The following is a 24432-nucleotide window of genomic DNA, read 5'->3' as shown; positions in this document are numbered from 1 at the left end:
CCTCATATTATACACACTCATGTCATGTAAGCGCTCTCAAACACACACAAAGAGAGATCTCCATACATGGACCAACAGTTCACACATGACAAAAATACACTTAGACACTGAACCAGCCTATGCTATGTTGCTATGACACAAATAGCATGTGATGGCAGAATTTGTGAAACAGAATGAACAGAGATTCAACAGCAGAGACTTAGTGGCCAGAAAGAAGCACACTCACTAGCCTGCGCTCAATACTGAAAAGGCAAAAGATGAGCACACAGACTGCATGAAATAATGTGCTTGAGATCCAGAAAAACAAGCAAGAAATACACAAGTCAATCAGTAATGAGACAAAGCACTTTGAGTAAAATACTTTTTTGAAAGAGAGGGATATAGAGCTGAAGCAAGAATTAATTGTATGTGTCTTTATAATCTAGCAGCAATAATTTGTTAAATGTTGGCATGAAATGGAAGTTCACCCATTTATTTTTGAAATGCATATTATTGTTCTGACTGCTAACAACTGAATTTCTTTTAAACATTATCATAATGTCAAGATCTTTCGGTGAAACAACTGACACCGATGTAATGTAATGTACTTCTCCAATCTTTAATCCTCTTAAATATTAGTAAATCAGTATCTTAAGAAAGGGGAAGTTCTTTGCTTAGAGCAGTGGTTTTCAAACGTGGTCCTGGTCCACTGCTCTACACATTTTGTACGTCTCTCTTATACGACACACTTAGTTCAGTTCATGGAGCTCTCAACTAATGAGCTGATGATCTAAATAAGGTGTTGTAAATAAGGGCGACATACAAATTGTGCAAAGCGGTGGATCCCCAGCACCAGGATAAAAACAACAACAACAAAAAAAAAAACACTAGCCTGGAGGTAAAAAGAAGCTTGAAATACCTGGCGTACTATTAACAAACATCCCGAAGCCACCTATATGGCTGAAAGCGGCGTTTAGGTGACTATGTAAATATGTGCTGCATGTTTTCTCTCAATAACAAAATAAACACAAAACAGCAGTTAAGAAAGGATCTGATCATAGCAATGTCAATATATTTGCATCAGCTCTGCAATTCAGCACACTGGTCATGTCATGTTTATTTAGCACTTTATAACAAGCAGCTTTAAAGATTAAACGTAAAAAAAACAACTTCAATTTCTATTATAAAGCAGCTCTCCAGTGTGTTCATGTTTTTACTCAAGTCTGAAATTAACGGACTGTACAGAAAAAAATGAATCGGAAATCGCGCCATCGCGCTAATCCAAAACCAAAAATATCTGTTTCACCTGAAAATCTTCAATGCATCACTATAATTACGAGGGGAAATGGAATTAGGAAAAAAACATAGACTGGACTCAAAACCTCCATCCTTAAAGTGCTACAGCTCTAATGTGTGAATTGCAACTCCAAACTGTCTTTAGCCTCTGCAAGAATAATGCTGAACTCTAAATGCGTATCAACAACCTATCTGATGATATTAAAATGTTCTCAAATTTGATTAAATGTATACGATGAGTCCCTCTAAACTTTAGGAGGGAACAACCATTGTCATTTGTGTTATAGTCAAGATGTTCAATAAGATTTCCAACTAGCAGACGGATGGGAGAAACGGCACCAAATGCTCTTGTTCTGAGTGACAAGCAGTGATCCAGAACATGTGGGAGGACTCCAGCATACACTCACTCCTCAGGATGAAAACCGGAGAAATGCTAAGGACTATATTAAGAGGTGTTCCTGTAGCTCAAAAAAGTAGTAAAAAAATAAATTAAAAAAAATGGGCCGCTACGCTAACAACAATAAGGGCAGAGGTTTGACTCCCAGAAACACACTACTATAAGAAACACTTTGGCCAAAAGTGTCAGCAAAACACATAAATGAAGATTTTACAGGCATCCCTGCAGATGGCACAGCGATCAAAAGAGAACAAGTAAGAGCTGTTACATAATTTCAGGCATAGAAGAAAAGGTCAGAGCTTCAAAGACTTTGTTCTGCAATGTACTGGATCTGAAAAAAATCCTCAGGAAAAATAAAATGAAGAAAGTAAAGTTTAAGATGGGAGACATCTCAAAGAAAGCGAGGCTCTGGAGTCATTTGATTGCATCTTCAGACGTCTTTATCCTCCATGACTGATGATGCGTTTGTGTGAGCACTGCTAACGTCACTCACAACTGGTTTCCTAGGTTTCAGATTATGCAATTGGGCAGACAATCAGCGATGCTTGTTTTATAAGTGCTAGGGAGAAGCAATGTCTCTCAGCAAAACCAACTAATCAATGCTAGCTAATAAATACATGTTCACACAGTGACTATAAATCCGTGGATGCAGATGGAGAGCAGTACGAGAGACAGGAGAAGAGGATGTGGGTAAGTGTACCTGTAAGTGCGGTTCCTCTGATGAACAGATGCTGTGCGTACAGGACTTTGCTGCAGGATGGGCACTGTATTGCGTGTGGGGCTCGGGACATAGTCATTAGGCACCACAGGAGGCCTCACTGGCTCAAGTGTCCTGTAGGGGGAGTGTCTCCTGTCAAGAGAAACAGCAGTTTATCAACCTTTAAGGAGACTTGATCAGAAAATTACTAGCCTAGAAAACTTAAACATTTGCTGCCATGTTATACATGAACCTGTTTTGCCTGATTTAATGGTTGTTATTCTCAAATGATATAAACAGAGTATTACTGCGAAGACTTCAGATGACACAAACTCAGAATCAACATGCACCAATGCTACATTTTAATAAGTGTCAAACATTTGTTAAAAAAGTATACATTAATTCAGTGAGCTAATTGTGTCTGCATTCAATTATTACATTCTTTAAATTAATAGCTTTTCTGCTAATTGTGATTTTGTATATGTACATTTCTGAAATACATAACTAAGAGTTACATATGATCAATCAAACAGATCAATCTAAATTGTAAAGTGGACAAAAAGCATTTTCTGTTAAGCTGCTTTGAAATGATGAGTATTGTGAAAAGCGCTATACAAATAAATGTGAATTGAATATTACAAAGCAAAGCAGTTAATATTTGTAAACAGAAAGGTTTTAGTTTTCTATGAGAGGCTCGGATTCCATAAAGGAATTTCCAGGTAGTGCAACAAACAAAAATTAAAGCTTGTTAGATTTGGGAAAATACAAATTCAAATAAAATGTTAAATCAGTGCCCCATTCTCTTCTTTGGTCTCAAAAGAGAGGAAAACAGTCATGGCTTTTTGAGGCAACCAGAACAAATGATTACTTATAATTCAATAATGATTACTAATTAAAACTAGTAAACTATCTTTTCATCACAGGAAAAACTTTATCACTTTGACCTGAAAGGAATGGAAAAAAAATGCTTTAAGTTCTCAAACTCACTTTCTATTAAATTCATTAAAATTGTTAAATTCACCGCTGATCTGATTGGGAATTCATGTGCTCTCTCTTTCTCACATGGTGAGTAAAGGTCAGTAGGCAATGAAATTTTAGCCTATCTGCACTAAACTTATATTTTTAACTCGATTACGGGCAACTGTAACAAGTCATTGTAAAATTTGGTCGCATATGCGAGTGATTTACTCTCATTATAAAGGGTTGTCATGAAAAATGTCACAATGCAAAAAAAATAATATATATATATATATATATATATATATATTTTTTTTTTTTAAACATAAATTCCTTGTTTTTTTATGACACTGACACAAATATACAGTTGTGTTATGTAGCAGATATGTCCATTAAGCAGTACACTATCTGTCCTGCAATGACCAGCCATCATGGGGCTACACAGGAAACCAAAAGAGCACCAATCTGCACAGCTTGTGTTCAGAAAACAGGGCAGGACTCAGAAATATCAAGCTCCGGCTTAATGAACAGTCTTTAAAGATTGAGCATATCTGATCTGTTTCATAATCAGTTTCTCAGTTTCCCAATTTTAGATGCCAAAGCACATTTAACACGCTCTTTTTAACGGCCCAAATATTAATCTGGCTGTTCACTAGCATAAAAGTAAACAAGGGATGTGAAGGATAATGTCATCTGTGGGGATGAGGCCGAGTTTTCCCTGAGGACAAAACAAAAGACATGACCTACACAACTCGACTAGAGACACGTCACATCATGCTGTGTGTGACCTACACTGAAAAACAGGCTTTTACTAGGAAATGAAAGCCTCATTGATGTTGCTCTAGAAAAATTATTATGGAAAAACACTAAATGATCTGATCAGACGAAAGGACTTCAGAGACCCAGAGTATAAATTATAATAAACAAATTCTTCAAACAAGTGGTTCACCACCATAATCTCAGTGGCCGATTCTTTCAGTCGTGACCCCTAGAGCTACATGGTCTTTGTACATACCCTATGGTGCCTTTGCCTGACATCGGCGGGCTGGGTGGTTTCTGTGTGGGAGGTGTGGTGCGAAGAAGGCTGCCCATCTTCATGTTCTGGGTGTTGACCTATGACAAAATCCACATCATAAACAGCCTTTAGCTGTGGAAGATAACATCTCAGTTTCACGGTAGAGGAGGAAAAACAGCATCAAAGTTGACAATGGCTTAGTACAGCCGTTAAAAAAAAAAAAAAAAAAAAAAAAAAAAAAAACTGCTACAGAGTTATCTCATTTAGTTTTTAGAGAAAACAAAGAAAAGCTCAAACAGAACAATCAAACACTCGCTTCTGAGCCACATGCAACAGTTATAAAATGGTAAGGATGAAAGAAGAAACAGGGATGATTGCCAAATGGTTGTTCAATGTCAGACCTGCAGAATTTGCTAAGTCAACTCAAATATTATTTCTCAATGAATCTATAAAAAAGGATTACAGAATCTCCAAATCAGCATTGTCAGTGTTCTCCGTCTGTTTTTAGTTCATAAGAATGAACTAAGGAATCAAACCTTATTCCTTCTCCATTCATGTCACCTGATCATAGGACAGCTGTAAAAGCCCTTACCTTGAACTTAAGCAACCACTTAAACCAAGAGCGAAGCAGAGAACAGAGGTGAGAGGAAGCACAGAGAGGTTAGTGACACATCTCAGACACAAAGAATACCCACGTTAGATTTTGTTAGTTCAAAACAAACATGTTAGTCAGAAAACGTTTTTCTCCACGGGCTGGTGAGCTTGTGTCCTACCTTCACACCATGACCAATATCGTCCAGTGCGCTGTAATCGACAGGTTTGCGAATGTACCGCACTGGCCTTTCAGGATTGGCTGGAGCAATGATTTTATGCGTGCGGGAGGTATTCTTATTGGTGGTGAGGATGCCGATCTCCCGCCTTGCCACCTTTTCTTTATGGATGTCCACAGTCTGTATAGTAGAAGAACAAATAAAACCGTTAAAAAAGAAATTTCAGATCTAATAAAACTAAATTGGATCATTCAGGTTTGAAGTGTTTTACAACTACAACCATATTCACATGCCAAAGCCAATCATAATAAAGGTCATTTACATATTCAGAACTTTTCTGACTTTAAAGCTACAGTGGCAAACATTTAATTATGGCATTGGAGCAAGAAACAGCTTGAGGAAAAATGAAGGACTGAGTTTGGTCTCTTTAAAGCTTCACAATTGTGTCCCAAAACACAGTATGTAATGCCAAAATATTAAAGCGTGCGGTTGTGAGATCCCTGAAATCCCCTTTCGGAGGAGTACGGTTTCGTTTCACATGGCGATTTTAGGAGAGGATTGTGTCAAAAGCACTTCATGAGAAGAGCTGAATTAGATGTTGCAGCGCAGTGTTTAATCGCTTTAGAGCCCATGCTGTTGACATCTGTTAAATAAATAAATTATGACAAAACAGAGGGGATAAACCTCTGCTGCTGGCATTTCAAACACAGCTAAATGATTTTCAGCATTAAGTGACAGTGATATGGTAAATAGGGCTCAAGTCCAGAGCAGCAGCTGAGTCCACAGATGAGGGCAGTGGAGAGAAGACAGATCAGAGAAATGGACACAAAGAAAGCAGGCATGAAAAGAAAGAGAAATCAACCATGAGAAATTAAATTTACCAAATTTCTGATCTGTTTTGCATCCATCGCTGCTTTACCAAGTAAAAAAATTAAGTTAATTTGGAGCCCTTTATCAAAAGCCCTGGATCACGCAATTGTTGTTTTTACAAATGGGCAATTTTATATTTATAATGTAAATTATCAATATCTTTTTAAAAAAGTATTAAATATTATCAAATGGGTATGTATTCAATACAGTCTGTGGGATGCTGTTTAATGACAGAATCAATGAGATCAACCGAAAATTGGTGCTGTCTGATCAGCAAACCAAAGACAAACAAAAACAAGAAAATTCTTAGTAACTGTACATTAAATGTGTGGTCATTCATGAAAACGATGTTTGATCAAAGCAATAGGCCACATTACAGTGATTTTAAGTACCGTGATTAAGTACAGGTGTGATTTCCACCAGAAGTGGATTTACCACAGTCTAAGTTTCCTACGCTTATTTTAGTGTCGGAACTTGAACCATTTATATCATAATTTCTCTTTAACCTAGTCTTGCGTAGCCAGACCTTCAGACTGACGGCAGAAGGTCTGGACTCCATTGCAGCTTTCATTAGCCGAGGACATCTGACTGACATGTAAAGCAACAAATCACAGTTTGTTTTGTTCCGTGTCATGTTTAGAGGCGTGAAAATACAGTCGATAAAGTCGATATCCCTACAATAAATTGATGTGCATTTAGTAAATGATAAATTGAAGTACGTCGTGCAAGTTTACTGCAACTATGACACTGTAAACATCACATACTTTTGAAAACCCAGCGTATAGCTGATTCTGATAAGCGCTCATTATCACAGCTGTAAAGATCACGCCTTTCTTCGTCCATAAGGGGGTTTAACATCACGCTGTGTTTGTTTCCAGGCAGACTGTTTAAGAATGCGACACATATATCCTGGAACTTTGTAGAACTCAATCAATCAGATGACAACTTCTAAATTCCAAAAGTGTGTCCCATTTTGTGTGCCTTATACATCATGCCTCAACAATCCGTGGGAATGACGTCTGAGGCTGAGACTACTTTTTCTTTTTATCTAAACTAGGTAACGGTCTCAACTCTTAGAGCCTTCAGTCTTCCTTCAGTAAAAATATAGCCCAGAGTGAGAGACTGTAAGAAGGGGTGTGGTGTGTTGCTAGGTTACCTGAGAGATGTGGTTGATGGAGGATTCCATGCGGCGCAGCTGGGACGCCTGAATGTCAAGCATTTGGAGCACATTGTTGGCAAGCGTGTTGATCAGGTAGGCTACGCTGGCCAGGGACTGAGTGGTGTAGTTCTTGGTTTCCTCTAGAGCGACATGCTTGTCTGGAGACTGACGGAGAAACAAAAGAGTAACATTCAGTGTGCTATTAAATTTGTTCAGCCATTAAAATGTTTTTTAGAGTCAAACTGTGCCATTGGAGCACCTGGAGTGATTTGTGCTAGACAATTAGTCTGAAAGTCTTACTTCAGTGGATGTGACTGACTTTCAATGAATATTTGTAGCATGCCTCCATTGCTGTGGATTAACTTGAACTACACTTTGCTGAAGCTTTTCTTTTGAACAAATGAATGAACAACTGACAAAAGCTGTTTTCAACATAGTTATCCAAAAAGCTGACCAAGTAAAATTGCTGTTGCAACTAACATATTCTTTACTGAATTAATGTTTAATGAAACCAAATCAGCTGTAAGCTGTAAGCACAATAAAGAGAGCCTTCATTGGCGACAAATGGTTCGCAAGTTTCGTTTCTTACAATGGTTTAATTTATCTAGTACCTCATCAGTGCTTAAGTGAACTGGCCGGAAGAATTGCAAACAATTACGGAGCTTTTCGCAAAACCGTTTGATCAATTGCATCAAGTACCAATTTACAAATTTTGCAATTCTGGTTCTAATTATATGCAGCTGATAAAAAAAACACGAGATGACTGATGAAATATTATCAGGGAAAATGATTTCCAGGTCAGAAAACAGTAATCTCCACCACCAGACAAGGATTTATCAGTAATATTTCTGTGTACCCAATGGACACACAGTGCACCAGTGGTATGTTACTGGGACTCATGCCCCAGTAAAAAGGGTCTAGCGACGCCCCTGGTGTGGAATGTCAGGATCTAAGCAGTTCTTCTGTGACATCAAGCTGCACAGTCACATGACCCGGGCTTTGATCCCAAGCCTGACAGAGAGAAAGCGTACGTGAGTGTGTCTCTGAACAATTCCTGTCTTTGTCCCAGGATGGTACCAGGAGGGAACAGTCACCGCACATATTTTGAATGTGCTCTATATTATAGATCACATAAGTATTATATGCAACAGACCAGTTGAAGAGAGACCACTGTGGAACCCAAACATGCACACAGTTATTAGGTTGACTAATAAAGTGTTTTCAATGCCAGACAAGAGATCTAGAGAGCAGTGTTGCTTGCTAATACCGTTATATAGGAATAATAGGAAGATTAACCAGTTATTTCACACTGAAATTTAATGACATGCCAGCTACCATGGCTAATATAAAGTTGAGAAAATGGTTGAAATGTAAAAAATTTATATATTTATATATATATATATATATATATATATATATATATATATATATATATATATAAATATATATATATAAATATATATATATATATATAAACTTACTAGATGATTTAAAAAAAATATTGAACTATTTTTTTTTCCTTTTCAGTCCTAGAGGAGTTAAAACCATTACAGTCCATTAAAATATGCTTCAAAGATTGTGACAACAGCAATTATGACTAGACACCAATGCTAAACAGTAAATAATTATTTGTTTGTTATTAATAATAAGATATAAATAATCCAATTCAAATTTAAAGTCAGAATAATTTAATAAAGTTTTAGAATTTAATAAAATGAAAATCACAAATAGCAAATTAGACAAGATTAAATTAAAATGAACTTTTTTTAACATTCATAAAAAAGAGCATGATTATCAGCTGATGCCATATCAAAATGGCAGAAATAGAGAAAAGAGCAGACAAGTAAATTAAAGGATGCCGACATAGAGGAGAAATACTAAGAAGAAATTGAGAGAAGATGGAACGACCTGCTTGACACCAGAGGAATAGAAGACAATCCGACATTGACAAGGAATGGGAACAAATCAAAATGGTCATACATGACAAAACCGACAAGATCATAGGGAGGTGGTAGAATACCTTATTGGATTACTTGGCAAATGCTAAAACTCTCTGGTGAAAGGAGAGTGTAGAGAGCAAGAAGAGAACGCAAAGAAACAGTAAAACATTACAAAATGTATCCCAAACGTAACACATTAACATGTTTCCTCATAGGTATTACATTACATGTTACTGCAATTAACTGGATTTTTAGTGGGAAACAAATAAATTGGAATTACTTTAGAATTCACAAAATAACACTTTCTTTGAAATCTAGTGGCTTCTTTTTTTCTTGATTCTGCCTTTTTTTTTTAATGAATGCAGCTGGAATTAATGCAATAAACATATTTGTGGTCTATGAGGTTTGCAATAGTGAGCCCGAAGGCACAGGTTGAAGATCCAGTCAGTGACGTCATGATGCAAAGTCGTACCTACATAAATCACCATCATCAAAATTGTATTTTTTTTTACATTGAATCTTGAAAAAAAAATAAAATACACCTACCTACGACCCCCCGTTTTTGCCGTAACAGAAAACCAAAATATTTTAGGCCTGGATGGAGGGACTCCGTGTTGGGGTTGTTGGAGCGTGGTCTACCATCGCCATGACACACGAACCATATCAAAATGAGATCTAATCAGTCAAGCAAATAAATCAGTTTATCAGAAAAAAAATCCTCCACCCACAAAACTTGAGGGCTGTTCACACAACGTATTTTCATTCTGTGTGAACCAGCCTTTACATGAATCTATTGTGCTGCACCATAGCAGAGCAGTTAACAAGCAGACAAACACATGAAATCAAAAATAAATCTTTCATTCGCATGGAATAACTTATTTTCATAAAGATTTGCACCACTGCATACGTTTACTGCACTGAAACACTGAAGGGCCCCAAAGAAGCTGTGGGCTTACAGTGGGCAGGCATGTAGGCCAGAAAGGCCCGTTCTCCCCCAGGACACACAACGACACACTGACACTAATATGCAGATGCAGTGCGCTGACCCACGCTGATGACATCTGAGCAGAAGGAGCGGGGGAGGAGAGACCCGCCTACACAGAGCTGAAGCTTCAAGACTGCATCTGGAGAGGAATCACATCCCTCACACAAGCACCACTCATGTAGAGACGCTCAGGTGGACAAAGAGATACGGTGGACAGCTACTGAATATATTATCACACCTACACTTTGTAAAAACTCATTAAAAACACACTGAAGATACAGTAGGAACACAAAGAGACAAATCTAAATATCTCAGAACAAGTTCCAACAAAAAAAACAAAAACATTTTTTTTCACCAAAGTCAAAGCTATTGTCAGGCTGGGAACCATAATAGTCAAGTCAAGTCACATTTATTTATATAGCGCTTTTCACAATTCAGATTGTATCAAAGCAGCTTCACAGTGATAACATGAAAGTAGCACAACCTAAAAAACATAATAAAACATAAAAATAATACCTAAAAAACAAATAATAAAATCACAAATAGTTTCCAAATCCCAGATATATTTGCAGTAATCTTTCTTAATACAAATCGTTCTCGAAATCTAAGCTGTGAAAAATCTGTGACTCCTGCACTGACATGGGTCTGAAGGGCAGGTCTGGAAGAGATGATGAATGTCAGCTGCTTTGATTTGATATGAAAAGCACTGGAAAAGAGAGGAGGTACAACAGGAGTCATTTACTGCTCATCCCACCAATACAATCCATCCATTTCAATCGCACACAAATGGAGACAGAGCCCGTGGGTAATTACACGGGTAGTGTGCTCATTAATGTATGCTCAAAGCACTGGCCAAAACAGAAGGACATTTTTCAGTGATGATGACTCAAATAATTACACTGAAAATGAACAGGTGGGTAAGAACAAGAGACGCTGATGACACTTCTGTTCCTCATAGTAATGCACAGTGCTCAATCTGCTCATAGCTCTTTTCACCTCATCAGAAACCTCTTTCAACAGCAAGAGCTTTTCAAACAGGGTGTCAGACCGCCGGTGACATTACGGACTATGATTGATTTCAGAAGCGTGACTGTAGTTCAGCGCAAATGAAAGCAAAGAACCTTACAAATGAGCTGAAGTAATAATCACACTGTCAGAGGATGTCTCAAGTAGTGCTGTACAATTCAACTAAGCAAATCTGTTCATTCAGAGGGTTCTTTTCAATAAAGCTTTCAGCAAGATGTGTGTGAATAATGTGTATATACTGTATATATATTTTTTTTTTTCTTCACTGTAGCACTATAGCCCCTGACTGAAAACTGAGCGCAAGCAGATGATTTAGGGGCACATTATAAATCAGCTTGCAATTATTTAAATTTTTCCCAAAATAACTAAAATATTGACAAATTTTTTAATAATAAATACAATTATTGTACAGATGTTACAATGTGCAGTTTTATTTTAAGTTCACAGGGCTCCAGACCAACATTTGAGGGCAGCAGCAGTGGAGTCGGTAGCCAATATTATTATTATTATTATTATTATAATTATTAATTACAAAAATATATGGTACCACTTGGGCTGACAAACAACTAAGCTTAATTTAGGGTGCAGAAGAAATTAACTTTAATTATTATCACTCAATGTCTTGATATTAATTAAAAAAGCAAACCGAGTGAAAACATTTATTACGGATTGAAAATAGCAAATAAACATACTGTTTACATTGGTAATTACATTTTTAAGTAAGTGCTTAAATAAAAGTCTTCCTACATCTTCATTTTTTGTTTTTCAATCTTTGAAGGAAGAACAAAAAATGTATTGGTCATCACATTAAATATAACATTATATTATAGTTTTGAACGAAGTGCTGGAAAAACGTGTTGTACTTATAATCGTTTGATTTGTCACAATACCAGATTTATGGTTAGAGTTACTAAATCTATGGTGAATGTTGCTGATTTGTGGACTGAAAGCCTTCTATAAGCGTTTCTCCAGTTTCCACGTCAGTGCTGTTTGATCTGATAGATATCTGATGGTTTATAACAGAACTCTGCACCAAATCGGAATGTGCCTCACTGGATCTCGAAGCAATGATGTTATTTATTCTGCGGCAAATTCAATGGATTTCTTCACTGGATCTCCAGTGTCAAGTGAACAAGATTGGCCCGCAACTGGAAAGTCCGGGGCGCTGGACATTAATGGTCTGAACTACTAAACTAAGCATCCCTAGCCTATTCTACAGACTGAACAAAATTAACGCAACTTTTTTGTTTTTGCCCCCATTTTCTTGAGCTGAACTCAAAGATCTAAGACTTTTGCTATAATGTACACAAAAGGCCAATTTCTCTCAAATATTGTTCACAAATCTGTGTTAGTGAGCACTTCTCCATTGCCGAGATAATCCATCCACCTCACATATCAAGATGCTGATAAGACAGATGTTCCGAACCGATACCCTTTTTACCTTCCCGATACCCATTCCGATACCTGGAGTTAGAGTATCGGCCAATACCGAGTACTGATCCGATACCTGGGTGACCTGGTACTCTGGAAAGGCTGTCTCGTATATGACTGAAATGGTTAATGAATTAATACTATTATTTACTTATAAATTAGTACTTATCTTTACTTGTTTACATATATATATATATAAATAAATAAATGTTAAATTAAATCTTGTCAAGTGTATAATAAAAAAATAACAGTTTATATAACTGCTTGACTACATGAATTGTGAGTTTGAAAGCAGCACCCACAACACTGATGCGTAGTCATGTGAACGTGCAATCGAGGATGTATCACAGATGTGGAAGGCTAAACTGAGACTCAAAGCAGCCCACAGCGTCTCTCCTCCTACACACACAGATCTCTTTCATCTTCTAGGGGTGTAACGGTACATGTATTCGTATTGAACCGTTTCGGTTCGAGGCTTCCGGTTCGGTACGCATACAAACCGAACGATTGCTTGGACCATTTTTCTTGCCGGCAAAATTCGTGCTGACGCGGCCAACACAACGTTGCGCAACATCCAAATGGCAAGCGTAATGAAAGCAGAACGAAACTGCGCTACTCATTATGTGCTTCACGGATCGTTTATTAGTTCGGACCAGCAACATCTGTGCAGCGCGAGCCGATCTCGATCAAGCAACACTGTTACCACACAGCGCTAAGAGATCCGGTAAAGAAAACATTTGAATTCGCCACTGAGGTAATAACATCGCTGCGAGATCTAGTGAGATGCATTCACATTTCTCCGTTATTAACCGTAGATCTCTATTAGATCAAACAGCGCTGTCATGGAAACCAGGAGAAACATTGTGCCGTGAATGAACTAGTACTTTACGTCCACAGACCAGCAACATTCACCATGGATTTAATATAGTAACACTAACTGGAACCAGTTTGGCTGGAATGGTGAAATGCTTTCAAGTACTTCACACATCTTTTTCCAGCACATCAAAATTCAAATATTATATAAATAAATATATATTTAAATGTTATTTTTAATGTGATGACCAAAACATTATTTGTTCATCCTTCAAAGATGACCCCTCTTTATAAACCTGAAAGTTTCAAGATCTAGGAAAACTCACACTTATTTAAAAATATTTTTTCTTTAAACAAATAGGAAATTTCTCTGGCATTTCTTTCTTTTTGCTGTATCGAAAACGTACCGAACCGTGACTTTAAAACCGAGGTACGTACCGAACCGTGATTTTTGTGTACCGTTACACCCCTATCATCTTCACTAGCATATGAAGGCAGAACTGGCCAAATTAATATAAGCATCTGTCTCACAGCATGATGTTCTCTCTGTACAGCAAGAGAATTATGGTTCATGTCACTATAACTGCTGCCTGTCAGTATATCATCCACATACAAGACTAGAGCCCGTGATGATGAAAAACTCACACAGGTAGAGAGAAGCAGCAACCAAATGTTTAAAAGCTAGTGTGTGGTTTCAGCAGAGTTTATAGGTGATCTGTGTCATTTAAATGCCTGTTGTTATACCAAGCATGAGTTCAGAGAAAGAAGAGACATGAACAGCGCATGGATTTAAATATATAGTACTAAAGATTATGTTTGGTAAGGTTTCAATTCCCCAAATGTGAATGGCCATTTGAGTTTAATTACTGCATCTGTTGTCAGGGAAACAAAGACTTAATGAACCCAACATTAAAGGGATAGTTCACTTTGAAATTAATTTTTGGTATGTTCATTTCTGTATTTTCTTTGATATATTAATCTCTCCTGCCGTTGAAGCTAGAGCTGTGTCTGTCAAGAAGAGATGCTTAAATGAGAACACTGGTGTGCTATTTATGGAGGCTATATCTTTAAAACCAAGCATATCTGCTGACTCTGTTGATTTTCTCCTTGATTCTTTTAACTCAAAAGTTAAGAGTGTAATTGATGATATTGCTCCTGTGAAAGTCAGGAAGAATAGTGGCAGACAAAAAGCACCTTGGAGAAACTCAACAGCTGTGCAAAATATGAAAAGACAATGCAGAAAAGCAGAACGCATGTGGCGGAAGACAAAACTTGTAGTCCATTATAACATCTACAAAGACACCATCCACGCTTTCAATAGGGAACTAGGCAAAGCTAGACAGACTTTCTTCTCAAATATTATAAACAGCAATATAAACAACACACGCACTCTTTTTGCTACTGTAGAGAGATTGACAAACCCCCCGAGCCAGATTCCGAAAGAAATGCTCTCAGACAGCAAGTGCAGTGAGTTTGCTTCTTTCTTCTCTGAGAAAATCAATAACATCAGAAAGGTGATCAGCACATCCTTGAGTTGCTCTGGGGTCAGGCAGATCAGACCACAACCTGAGAAAGTAGTTACTATGTCTGATTTCGAAGAAATTGATGACACAATTTTGGTAGAAACCGTACAGCACCTTAAAACAAACTGCGCCCTTGACACACTTCCCACATCTTTTTTCAAAAGTGTGTTAAACTGTCTAGAAGCAGATCTCCTAGAAGTGGTAAATGCCTCACTTCGCTCTGGGAATTTTCCGAACTCCCTGAAAACTGCAGTTGTCAAGCCCCTCCTGAAAAAGAGCAATCTGGATAAGACCATCTTGAGCAATTATAGACCGATCTCAAATCTTCCTTTCATAGGCAAGATCATTGAAAAGGTTGTCTTCAATCAGCTGAACAAATTCTTAAGCTCAAATGGATATTTTGACAATTTTCAATCTGGTTTCCGATCGCATCACAGCACGGAGACAGCTCTCATAAAGATAATAAACGACATTCGCTTAAATACTGATACAGGCAAATTATCCGTGTTGGTACTACTCGACCTCAGTGCTGCATTTGACACTGTTGATCACAACATACTTCTTGACAGGCTGGAAAACTGGGTGGGGCTTTCTGGGATTGTCCTAAAATGGTTCAGGTCATACTTAGAAGGGAGAGGTTATTTTGTGAGTATGGGAGAACATAAGTCTGAGTGGACATCCATGACTTGCGGAGTCCCTCAGGGCTCGATTCTTGCGCCACTCCTGTTCAACCTGTATGCTCCCAATGAGCCAAATAATGAAAAAGAACCAAATAGCCTACCACAGCTATGCAGACGACACACAGCTCTACTTAGCCCTATCGCCTAACGATTACAGCCCCATTAACTCCCTGTGCCAATGCATTGATGAAGTAAACGATTGGATGTGTCAAAACTTTCTGCAGTTAAACAAAGACAAAACTGAAGTTATTGCATTTGGAAACAAAGATGAAGTTCTCAAGGTGAATGCATACCTTGACGCTAGGGGTCTAACAACTAAAAATCAAGTCAGGAATCTTGGTGTGTCACTAGAGTCAGATCTTAGTTTCAATAGTCATGTCAAAGCAATAACTAAATCAGCATACTATCATCTGAAAAATATTTCAAGAATTAGATGCTTTGTTTCCAGTCAAGACTTAGAGAAACTTGTGCATGCTTTCATTACCAGCAGGGTGGATTACTGTAATGGCCTCCTCACTGGCCTTCCCAAAAAGACCATAAGACAGTTGCAGCTCATACAGAACGCTGCTGCCAGGATTCTGAGCAGGACCAGAAAATATGAACACATCACACCAGTCCTCAGGTCTTTACACTGGCTGCCAGTTACATTTAGGATTGATTTTAAAGTATTATTACTGGTATATAAATCATTTAATGGGTTAGGACCTCAATATATTGCAGATATGCTCACTGAATATAAACCCAACAGATCACTCAGATCGTTAGGATCACATCAGCTAGAAATACCAAGGGTTCACTCTAAGCATGGAGAGTCTGCTTTTAGCTATTATGCCAGCCGCAGCTGGAACCAGCTTCCAGAAGAGATCAGGTGTGCTCCTACAGTAGTCACATTCAAATCAAGACTCAAAACACATCTGTTTAGCTGTGCATTTACTGAATGAGCACTGTGCCACTGTTCGTCCGACTGTTACTGCACTTCATTTTATTCTAAATTGTTTTAATTTACTGTATTTTATTTTTATCATAATTTTTATTTTTCATTATTTCTTATTTTTTATTCTAAACTGTTTTAATTATTCTGATTTCTTTTGATGATTTTAATTTCTTCTATGTAAAGCACTTTGAATTGCCATTGTGTATGAAATGTGCTATATAAATAAACTTGCCTTGCCTTGCCTTGCCTTGCCTATGTTGTAGCCTCAAAGAGCATGCACAGAGAAGCATGCACATGATTTAATGACTGGTAAATGTATGTACACATTGATGGCCTAAGACTCTAAACGAGCGGTTTGTGTGAGAAAACGAACGGTATTGTTTTTACCTCTTGTTACCACAGCCACATCCAAGTGATCTGAGGGTGTGGGCGCTGTACAAGCGCCAGAAGTAATCTAAATATGGTTGTGAAAGAAAAAAAAAATCAGCGTTATCTGTTATATCATAATCATCTTCCATTGCGATTTTATCCATATTTAAATATGTCTATATCTTCACAGTGAAAGGTAACACTTCCGAAATCTCTGTTTAAACGAGTGACGTACACGCGGGAGATATCACTTCTGGCGCTTTCCGGCACTTGCGTGTATTTTCAAACAGGTAGTTTGTTTTGTTCTGAATTCAAATACTGCAAATGTTCAGTTTAAAAAAAATACAGATTCAAGTTTCAAGATTCACCTGTGACCTACTTTCTGTAAGACCCGAATTTTTGAGTTAGAATTTAAGAATTTTAGAAAACTGAATTTGAAGTTCCGAATTTCATCTTAAAAACTTGAATCTGTATTATTCTAAACTGAATATTTGCAGTATTTAAATTCAGAACAAAAACATAGATGTTTTAAAAATACGTCTATAAAATTCAGCCATAAAAACATTTCAATTTTTTAAATTTCAAATGTTCTTTATTCGTTAAAAACTACCACCTAAAATTCTATTTTTTTACATTACACTTGCAAACAATTCAAATTTACACAATTCAAATCATTTTGTCATATTATTAGCTCCAGAACAGCAGTGGCACCCAGATTCTCAATTTATCCTTGTGTGGCTCTAGCATATGCTGTGTAATAGGTCATGGATCAAACTAAAATATCTTTTATTTCTCTCTATAAGTGCTCTATAAATAGTTTGAAATGACTTGACTGTGGACTCTAACAAACTCCCTCCATCCCCCTCTCTTTCTCTCCTTCTTACCATCTCTGTCAGTTTCTTTTTGTGTGCGTGTCTTGCTCTCTTAGCCAGTGTTTTGCCTGCCTGTTCCTGACACTCTGACCTAGTTGGTTGTCTGGTTTCTCTGGCCTGAGGAGAGGGCAGCACTGCACCATGAAGCTGGAGGACAATTCACAAAGAAACGCCTGCTTGCCTCTTTTACATTTCACTAAATTCATGAGAAGGGTGAGAGACAGTATGGAGGAGAAGGATGAGACAGTAAGGCCTGACTGCTGAGTCTGGATGCAAAAATCTCCTAATATGCTGCAATCGCTCTCAGATGTCTCGCTGTCTTACATACATACATCTGGCTCACACTATAAATGTCTCCTTGCCATTAATGATGCAATCAAGATGACTAAGCACTAAAAAGCAAGTCTGAGAACGAAGCCATTTAGAAAAAAAAAAAACTTTGACAAACAAATTACTCTAGTATGTGATTACTGCTAAAACAATCCAGAGTGAATAACAACCAAAGTGAAGCATCATTACTTAAAAAAAAGAATAATTCAGGCTTCAAAACACACAGCATTAAGACATAACAGTAAAAAAAAATTGCCATGACAGGCTCAGGGTGTTTAAGGACCCAAAATAAAGTCTTGTGTGAAAAAAAACAAAACAAAAAAAAAACAAACACTTTAATATTCAGTGTTGCTCAAAACAGAGCTCAGTTTCAGTATTGAGCAACACTGTGAATATTACAATGATTTTTTCGTACAATATATTATTGTAAGTAAGCATATAGGCCAGACTGTTCAGTATTCAACATTTGTTTTAAATGTATGTGTCAATCTTAGAGGTTTAATTATTCGTACCCATTTCTTCTGTTTTTACATTTAAATGACCTTTGCAATCTAACACTATATAAAGTTAAATCTTTAAAAACATTTATACTGTTAAAAGTAATCTTTAGCTTATCTCAAAAATGAATACTAAAACTGTATAAATGTTGTGACGGCTAAATGATCAAATAAATTTATTTTATGGGAAAGCAGAGACATGAAACCAGAAGTAGCCACTGAAAATATTTGGCCATTATATATAGAGGGTTGTCAAAATGACAACTGGTAGGTCTATTAGTAAAATCTGTTGATTTTAGCACCTTTGTTTAATACCTTTCAGCTTGAATGCAGCAAAAAACATACAGAACACATCTAAAACAGGAAACAGTTTGACTTTTTCACAGTCTGGAACCCTGAGTTGTAAGGAACACCATAGAGTACAACCTTTAGTTTAAACTGATAATCTTTGTTTTCAATTTCCCCTATTAAATCCAGTCATGCAGCAGCTCTTTTGCCACTCAGTCCAGCTGAGAGGCATGTTCCGGCGGAAAAGTGACATCAATGCATATCCTCTTTAATGATCGGATGAATATTATCCCTACGTAGCCAGCCCGATCTCATGAAAGTTCGTGTCTATGGCACGAATGTCATTTCTCGTGGCATTTATACGCCAAAAACAGTTTTTGCGTGTATTTGGCACGCGATTTTCGCGTACATATGATACACACTTTTTTGCGTATAATACGCACGAACTCCCCACCCCCTCCCCCCTAAACCTAACCCAGGGTTTTTTAGTGCGTACCATATACACGAAAAAAACACTTTTGGCGTATAAATGCCACGAGAAATGCCACTCGTGGTATAGATACGCATCTTCATGAGACTGTGTTGACGTAGCATATGGACTGATTTGATGCACTCTGGCCCCCAACAGCACACACAGACACACACAAACAATACAAGGAGAAGAAAGTAGGCAGAGCAACAAGCAAATAACTGTTCTCCAGTAAGAAGTCTTGGAGTTTTTCCTAACAAAAAAAAAAAAGAGTCCTGCATGGTGCCAGGAGATGAAAGAAACCAACTGCCATCCTGTCCATAAAAGGAGAAGCATACTTCACGAAGAAGACTCATACTGACATCGACTTGATAAACTATCCTTTGGGATAATGTCCTGGTCAGAGTACAGAGTACAGCCAGTGCAGTTCAACAAACCCATTCTTTGAATAATAACAAATCAGTCACACACACATTCAAAGAAGATAAACCCAGGGGTTCATTACAGACAGTTTTAACTTGTCAATCCCCTCTAGATCTCTAGGGTGCTCCAATCACAGATTGTCGATCACAGGAGGTAAAAAAATGACTCAGAATAAAAGATTTGTTCATTTTGATAAACAAGTTCGAACAGTAGAGACACAAACGCGCATCACAGAAAGAGCAAGGCGAACATTTAAGCTTATAAAACGTTTATTATTTATTTTTGAAATGGCCGATCGTTTCGCTAGATAAGACCCTTATTCATCGTCTGGTGTCGTTCAAAGCCCTTTGAAGCTGCACTGAAACTCTCATTTGGACCTTTTGGTGCCCAGTGAAGTCTATTATATGGAGAAAATGTTTTCATCAAAAAACCTAAATTTCTTTTCGACTGAAGAAAGAAAGACATTGACATCTTGGATAACATGGGGGTGAGTAAATTACCAGCAAATTTTTTTTTTTTTTTAAGTGAAGGCTACTCCTTTAATATACTGTGAAAGACTCAAGAATGCGGTGTTGAAGCACTGTGCTCTTTAGCCCAATGAATCAAACCTAAATCTAAATGATTTTCTCCAAATAAATGAATTCTGTCATTTGCTAAACCTTCTCCTTAGGGAAATATAAAAAAAAAATGCTATTTTTCAAGCGCCTTCTCAACTTGGAAAAGAAACCCATAGAAAAGTGTGTTACATTATCTCCATGGCTGCCATTAAAACAAACATTTTGGAAGGGCGTCCCCACCCTCCAAGATTCCATTAGGATTCAGAGTGGACCACTGAGCCATCTCACATCATACAAAGAAACATGATCTAATAAAAAAGGGACTCTTAATATCGCAAGAGATAATCGAAACAAGCTGGAACAACCTGGAATGAATGACACCCCACCACAAATAACTCAAATACATAAAAATTTGCCCACATGCCTTTTATCTTTCTCTGATGATCCAAGTTCTGAAACTTCACACTTCAGCCAACGGCTGATGTTCCCAGACATGCAGGCCCAGAATCAAGCATGATGCGTCTAATAAAGATGCAAATGATGTGATGTAGCCAAACAATCTGACATTGATCCTGTTAATTAACAAAGCTAATAACTCTACAAGCACGTAACCCAGACTCCTTTTTGACTCCTATCCTTCTCTCTCTAGCACTGGAATAAAACCTATGAGCTACCAAGGACAGCATTTTAAGGCATCATGGGCTCATTCAAAATGCAAACTATTCTGAAAGGTAAGAGAGTAACACTCGTTACAAAGGCTTATGTTCAATGTTCAAGTTCAATTTCCATTTATTTCACTCTAAACTTTAAGTCATGGATATACTTTTCTAATATGACTACATGAAAATACCATAAAATACGCATTTGAAACCAAGGGGAAGATCACACAAATAAAAAAGTGACTTGTTGCCTGTTCTAATAGGCAGCATTATGATTACACCAAATATGAAGGCTGTTACCGTAGGCAGGTAAACCATGTTGCTTTGTTTAGCCAAATTCAAAGACACCACTGCGGCACAGGGACGTGGACAGGAATTTTGAGGGGCAGTTGCTCTGACTTGAAGAAAGGGAAAAATTGGAAAAGAAATAATCTGTACTGAATTGACAGATGGGGAAAAACTTGCTTCTAATAAAAACAACAACAAGAAAAACAAAACTCTTAGATTTCAGGAAAAAACACAATCCTTTTTTAACCTTATGACTTCCCATACATTCAGTTCTGATGGTAACTGGGCAACTAGGCATGATTGATTTGTAGTATAATTGCGTAAAGGGAACAGAAATTCCGGTAGGGAACAGAATCGACTGCTACACCGGTCGTGTGAGGAGGATCGTTAGCTTAGCAACATGCTAACAACAAACTACTGAAATCAGTTAGTGGAACTAGTCTCAGTCTCAAATGTGTTTTGTTTGTGGACTGTGGACGCACGGAATTGACCCTTCGCTAAGCCACACCCAAAAACCGCCACTGGCCAATCGTGTCTTATAGCAACCGTAACTAGGCGCGGGAGGTCTGGCAAGCTTTCGAGCGAGGGAAACATGCTGAAGCATTATGCATATGGATTGTGCAAATCTGACGCCTGGTATCCTAAAAGTTTGGACGGTGGAGTGGAATTGTTTTCCTTCCCAAACATCTAAAAGCCAAGGGGAGAAATGATGGGTGTAATTAAGCAGTGTGGGAGACCCATTCACAACTAAATGTCAACATGATTAACAAAAACACCTATTGCTTGGAAATATTGACGGTTCTTTGGTCATAATGCATATATTTTAACGTAAAATAAGAAGATTAAAGACAAGACGGAGGCTCACTGACATACTTTATATTTCAGCATTTTGTTAATCAACAGCCTACTACTACCCCTGACTAAGTAACTTTAACCCAATCCGATCGCGGCTCTCCTGGCATTAGTGGGAGAGTCTATAATATCCAAAAGCATAGTTAATAAGATCAGAAAGTAAAATGGAAAATAGAACAGAGGGTCAATTAAAACAGCCTCCAGGAACACAACCCTCGTTTTATTCAAGTCTCTGTTCTAAAAGCCAACAATCTAAATATTTAAAACTGGGCCTCGATACTAAGAAAATATTGCCATGAACTGCTTAGTGATGTAACAGGAGAATCACAACTGCTAACTGCTTTAGATTATCAAGCAAAAGTGGCAAACAGCTTCAGGAATGTATTGTAGATGAAGAAAAGATGAAACATTTTGAACACTAGACTAGCATCCATCTGGAAGTCTTATGATTTTACAATACTTATCTCCTATTTGAACAGTGAAAAATAAGCAAACCTACTTCCCTAAGCAAAAAAAAAACAAACAAAAAAAACGGATTACATGCAATTTTATCAAGGTATTACACTCACACAAAGTAATTTTAAAAATAGAAATAATGCAGATAAAAGCATAAGGACAATATTCATTTATAAATATGACTTTTTCTTCACTTCAGTGGCTAGGTATATGACATTTTCCCCTAATATTTTCAGGGTTGCCTATTCTCTATTTGAGAAAATATGATTTTCAGTGCACACAGACTAGCCAGTCTATGAGTGCACTGTTGTTACTCATTTTTAAATATGTTTTTAACCATTTCTAACTTTATGAAAAATACTATAATAATTACAAAATTGCGGTTGACATTAAGTAGCTGGTTATTTTACACGTTTATTTTTATTAGGTTAACATTTGTTCAAATTGATTGATTTTCAAATTACTTGGCTAATTTAGTAAATGTTACGTAAAACAAAATAAAAAAGCAGCATGTGTTTGTTATCTACAAGTTTTAAAGGAAATAGTGTGATGTAGAGTTCAGCTTTAGATCAGCCATCGGTAACCATGCTGAAACATGCCCCCTCAAAAATAAATCCATAATGGTCGACGACGACCAAAACTGACCCTATGCAGCACTGTCCTAAAACATGACACTACGTCAATGACATTGTTACAGCAACATTTATGCAACGATCCAGATATGATAATGTGCCCATTAATAATAAGAATCTCAAGAATTTATCAACTGTGTTCAAGCACAATTCAAATCCCTGGGGTAATTACTCATTGACGCTGACTTTTTATTTATTTATTTATTTTAGAAATCAAAATTAAAGAAACTTATGCCATCAATCACATCAGTATGAAACCATCCAGTAACGTTAAGCATCTAGCAGTCTGTCAGATTCCTCCACCACTTGTTTGTCCTGACGCTATGATCATGATGACTAGCATCAAGTGTCATCTATCTATTAAGCTAAATATAAATGTAACGTTAGGTGACAAACTCAATTTGAGTTGTTTAGAACTGTAACGTAATTGTCAGCATTTTACTCGCGTAGAAACAGAACAAAGTTTTTTTTCCAGTGCGTCAGATCATCACGTAATCATTACTACCAACACACCGCAATCACTGCAAACCTGAGAGCATCTCTTGCAAAAGTAGCACTCGCTTGGTTTACAGCCTCAGCTACGAGTGCTGTAAACTTTTACGGTATTTCTCAACCAGGAGAAGCCGCAGTCGCGTGTAACGTTACGCATTTAGTAGTTGGTGCCCAGCTTCAACAGATGACCAACAGCCACCGCAGACACTTCAGCAAACATCAACTCCAAAAACAGAGCGTATCAGCATTCCTACGCAACGCTTCGCCCACTCACCTGTACGTAATTACTTTCACAGTATTCGGCAACTCTGTCGAGGTTGGTGAAACTGTCCAGTAACGCTCTGCGACCCGCTGGAATTTCCTCTTCCAGCAGCATCTGCAGCTCCGCCATCTTTACATCTCTCTCACTCACTTCAAGCGCGCGCCCGCCCGCACAGCTCCACTACTAGCGACAGGAAGTGCAGCGGCTTCACCTCCCGCTGAGTTTTGGGAAAAGCGGGGAACCGCGTTTCCGAATCCTACTATGGTGAAGAGTTTGTCCTAGTGCTATTTATCCTATGGCGTTATTATATTAATTATATTATATTGTATTATAAATTATATTATAACATCATATAATTTAATATGGACAATCAATTTGATAGCTAAATTAACCTCTAAGACCCTCTAAGAATGATATGATATGATAATATAATATTATTTTTTGATATAATAGCATAGCATGCTCAATAACTATCTTATTTACATACAAATGTGAGAAAACATAGGCCTATGGA

General features: G+C 37.4%; 1 protein-coding gene across 11 annotated transcripts in view; it reads right to left on the bottom strand.

The window, feature by feature from the left end:
* Positions 1 to 24120, bottom strand: part of abi2a (abl interactor 2a) — a 33193-nt gene extending 9073 nt beyond the window's left edge. For 5 of the 11 annotated variants that reach the window (XM_039683401.2, XM_039683405.2, XM_039683406.2 and 2 more), the window contains exons 1-6: positions 23931 to 24120; positions 7138 to 7305; positions 5115 to 5291; positions 4934 to 4951; positions 4342 to 4439; positions 2373 to 2522 (exon numbers count right to left, since the gene is read on the bottom strand). In XM_039683401.2, coding sequence (XP_039539335.2) covers positions 2373 to 2522; positions 4342 to 4439; positions 4934 to 4951; positions 5115 to 5291; positions 7138 to 7305; positions 23931 to 24047 — 728 coding nt within the window. In that variant the 5' untranslated portion in view covers positions 24048 to 24120. The remainder of the gene's footprint in view (positions 1 to 2372; positions 2523 to 4341; positions 4440 to 4933; positions 4952 to 5114; positions 5292 to 7137; positions 7306 to 23930) is intronic. The other 6 variants (XM_039683403.2, XM_039683407.2, XM_039683410.2 and 3 more) reach the window with 2 other exon arrangements.
* Positions 24121 to 24432: the final 312 nt, after the last annotated feature.

The sequence above is a fragment of the Pimephales promelas genome, chromosome 7 (genome assembly GCF_988280905.1).
Source record: "Pimephales promelas chromosome 7, fPimPro1.hap1.1, whole genome shotgun sequence".
In the NCBI taxonomy this organism is placed as follows: Eukaryota; Metazoa; Chordata; class Actinopteri; order Cypriniformes; family Leuciscidae; genus Pimephales; species Pimephales promelas.
Note: the sequence above shows the minus strand (reverse complement) of the source record. Positions and strands in the feature narration are given on the sequence as shown.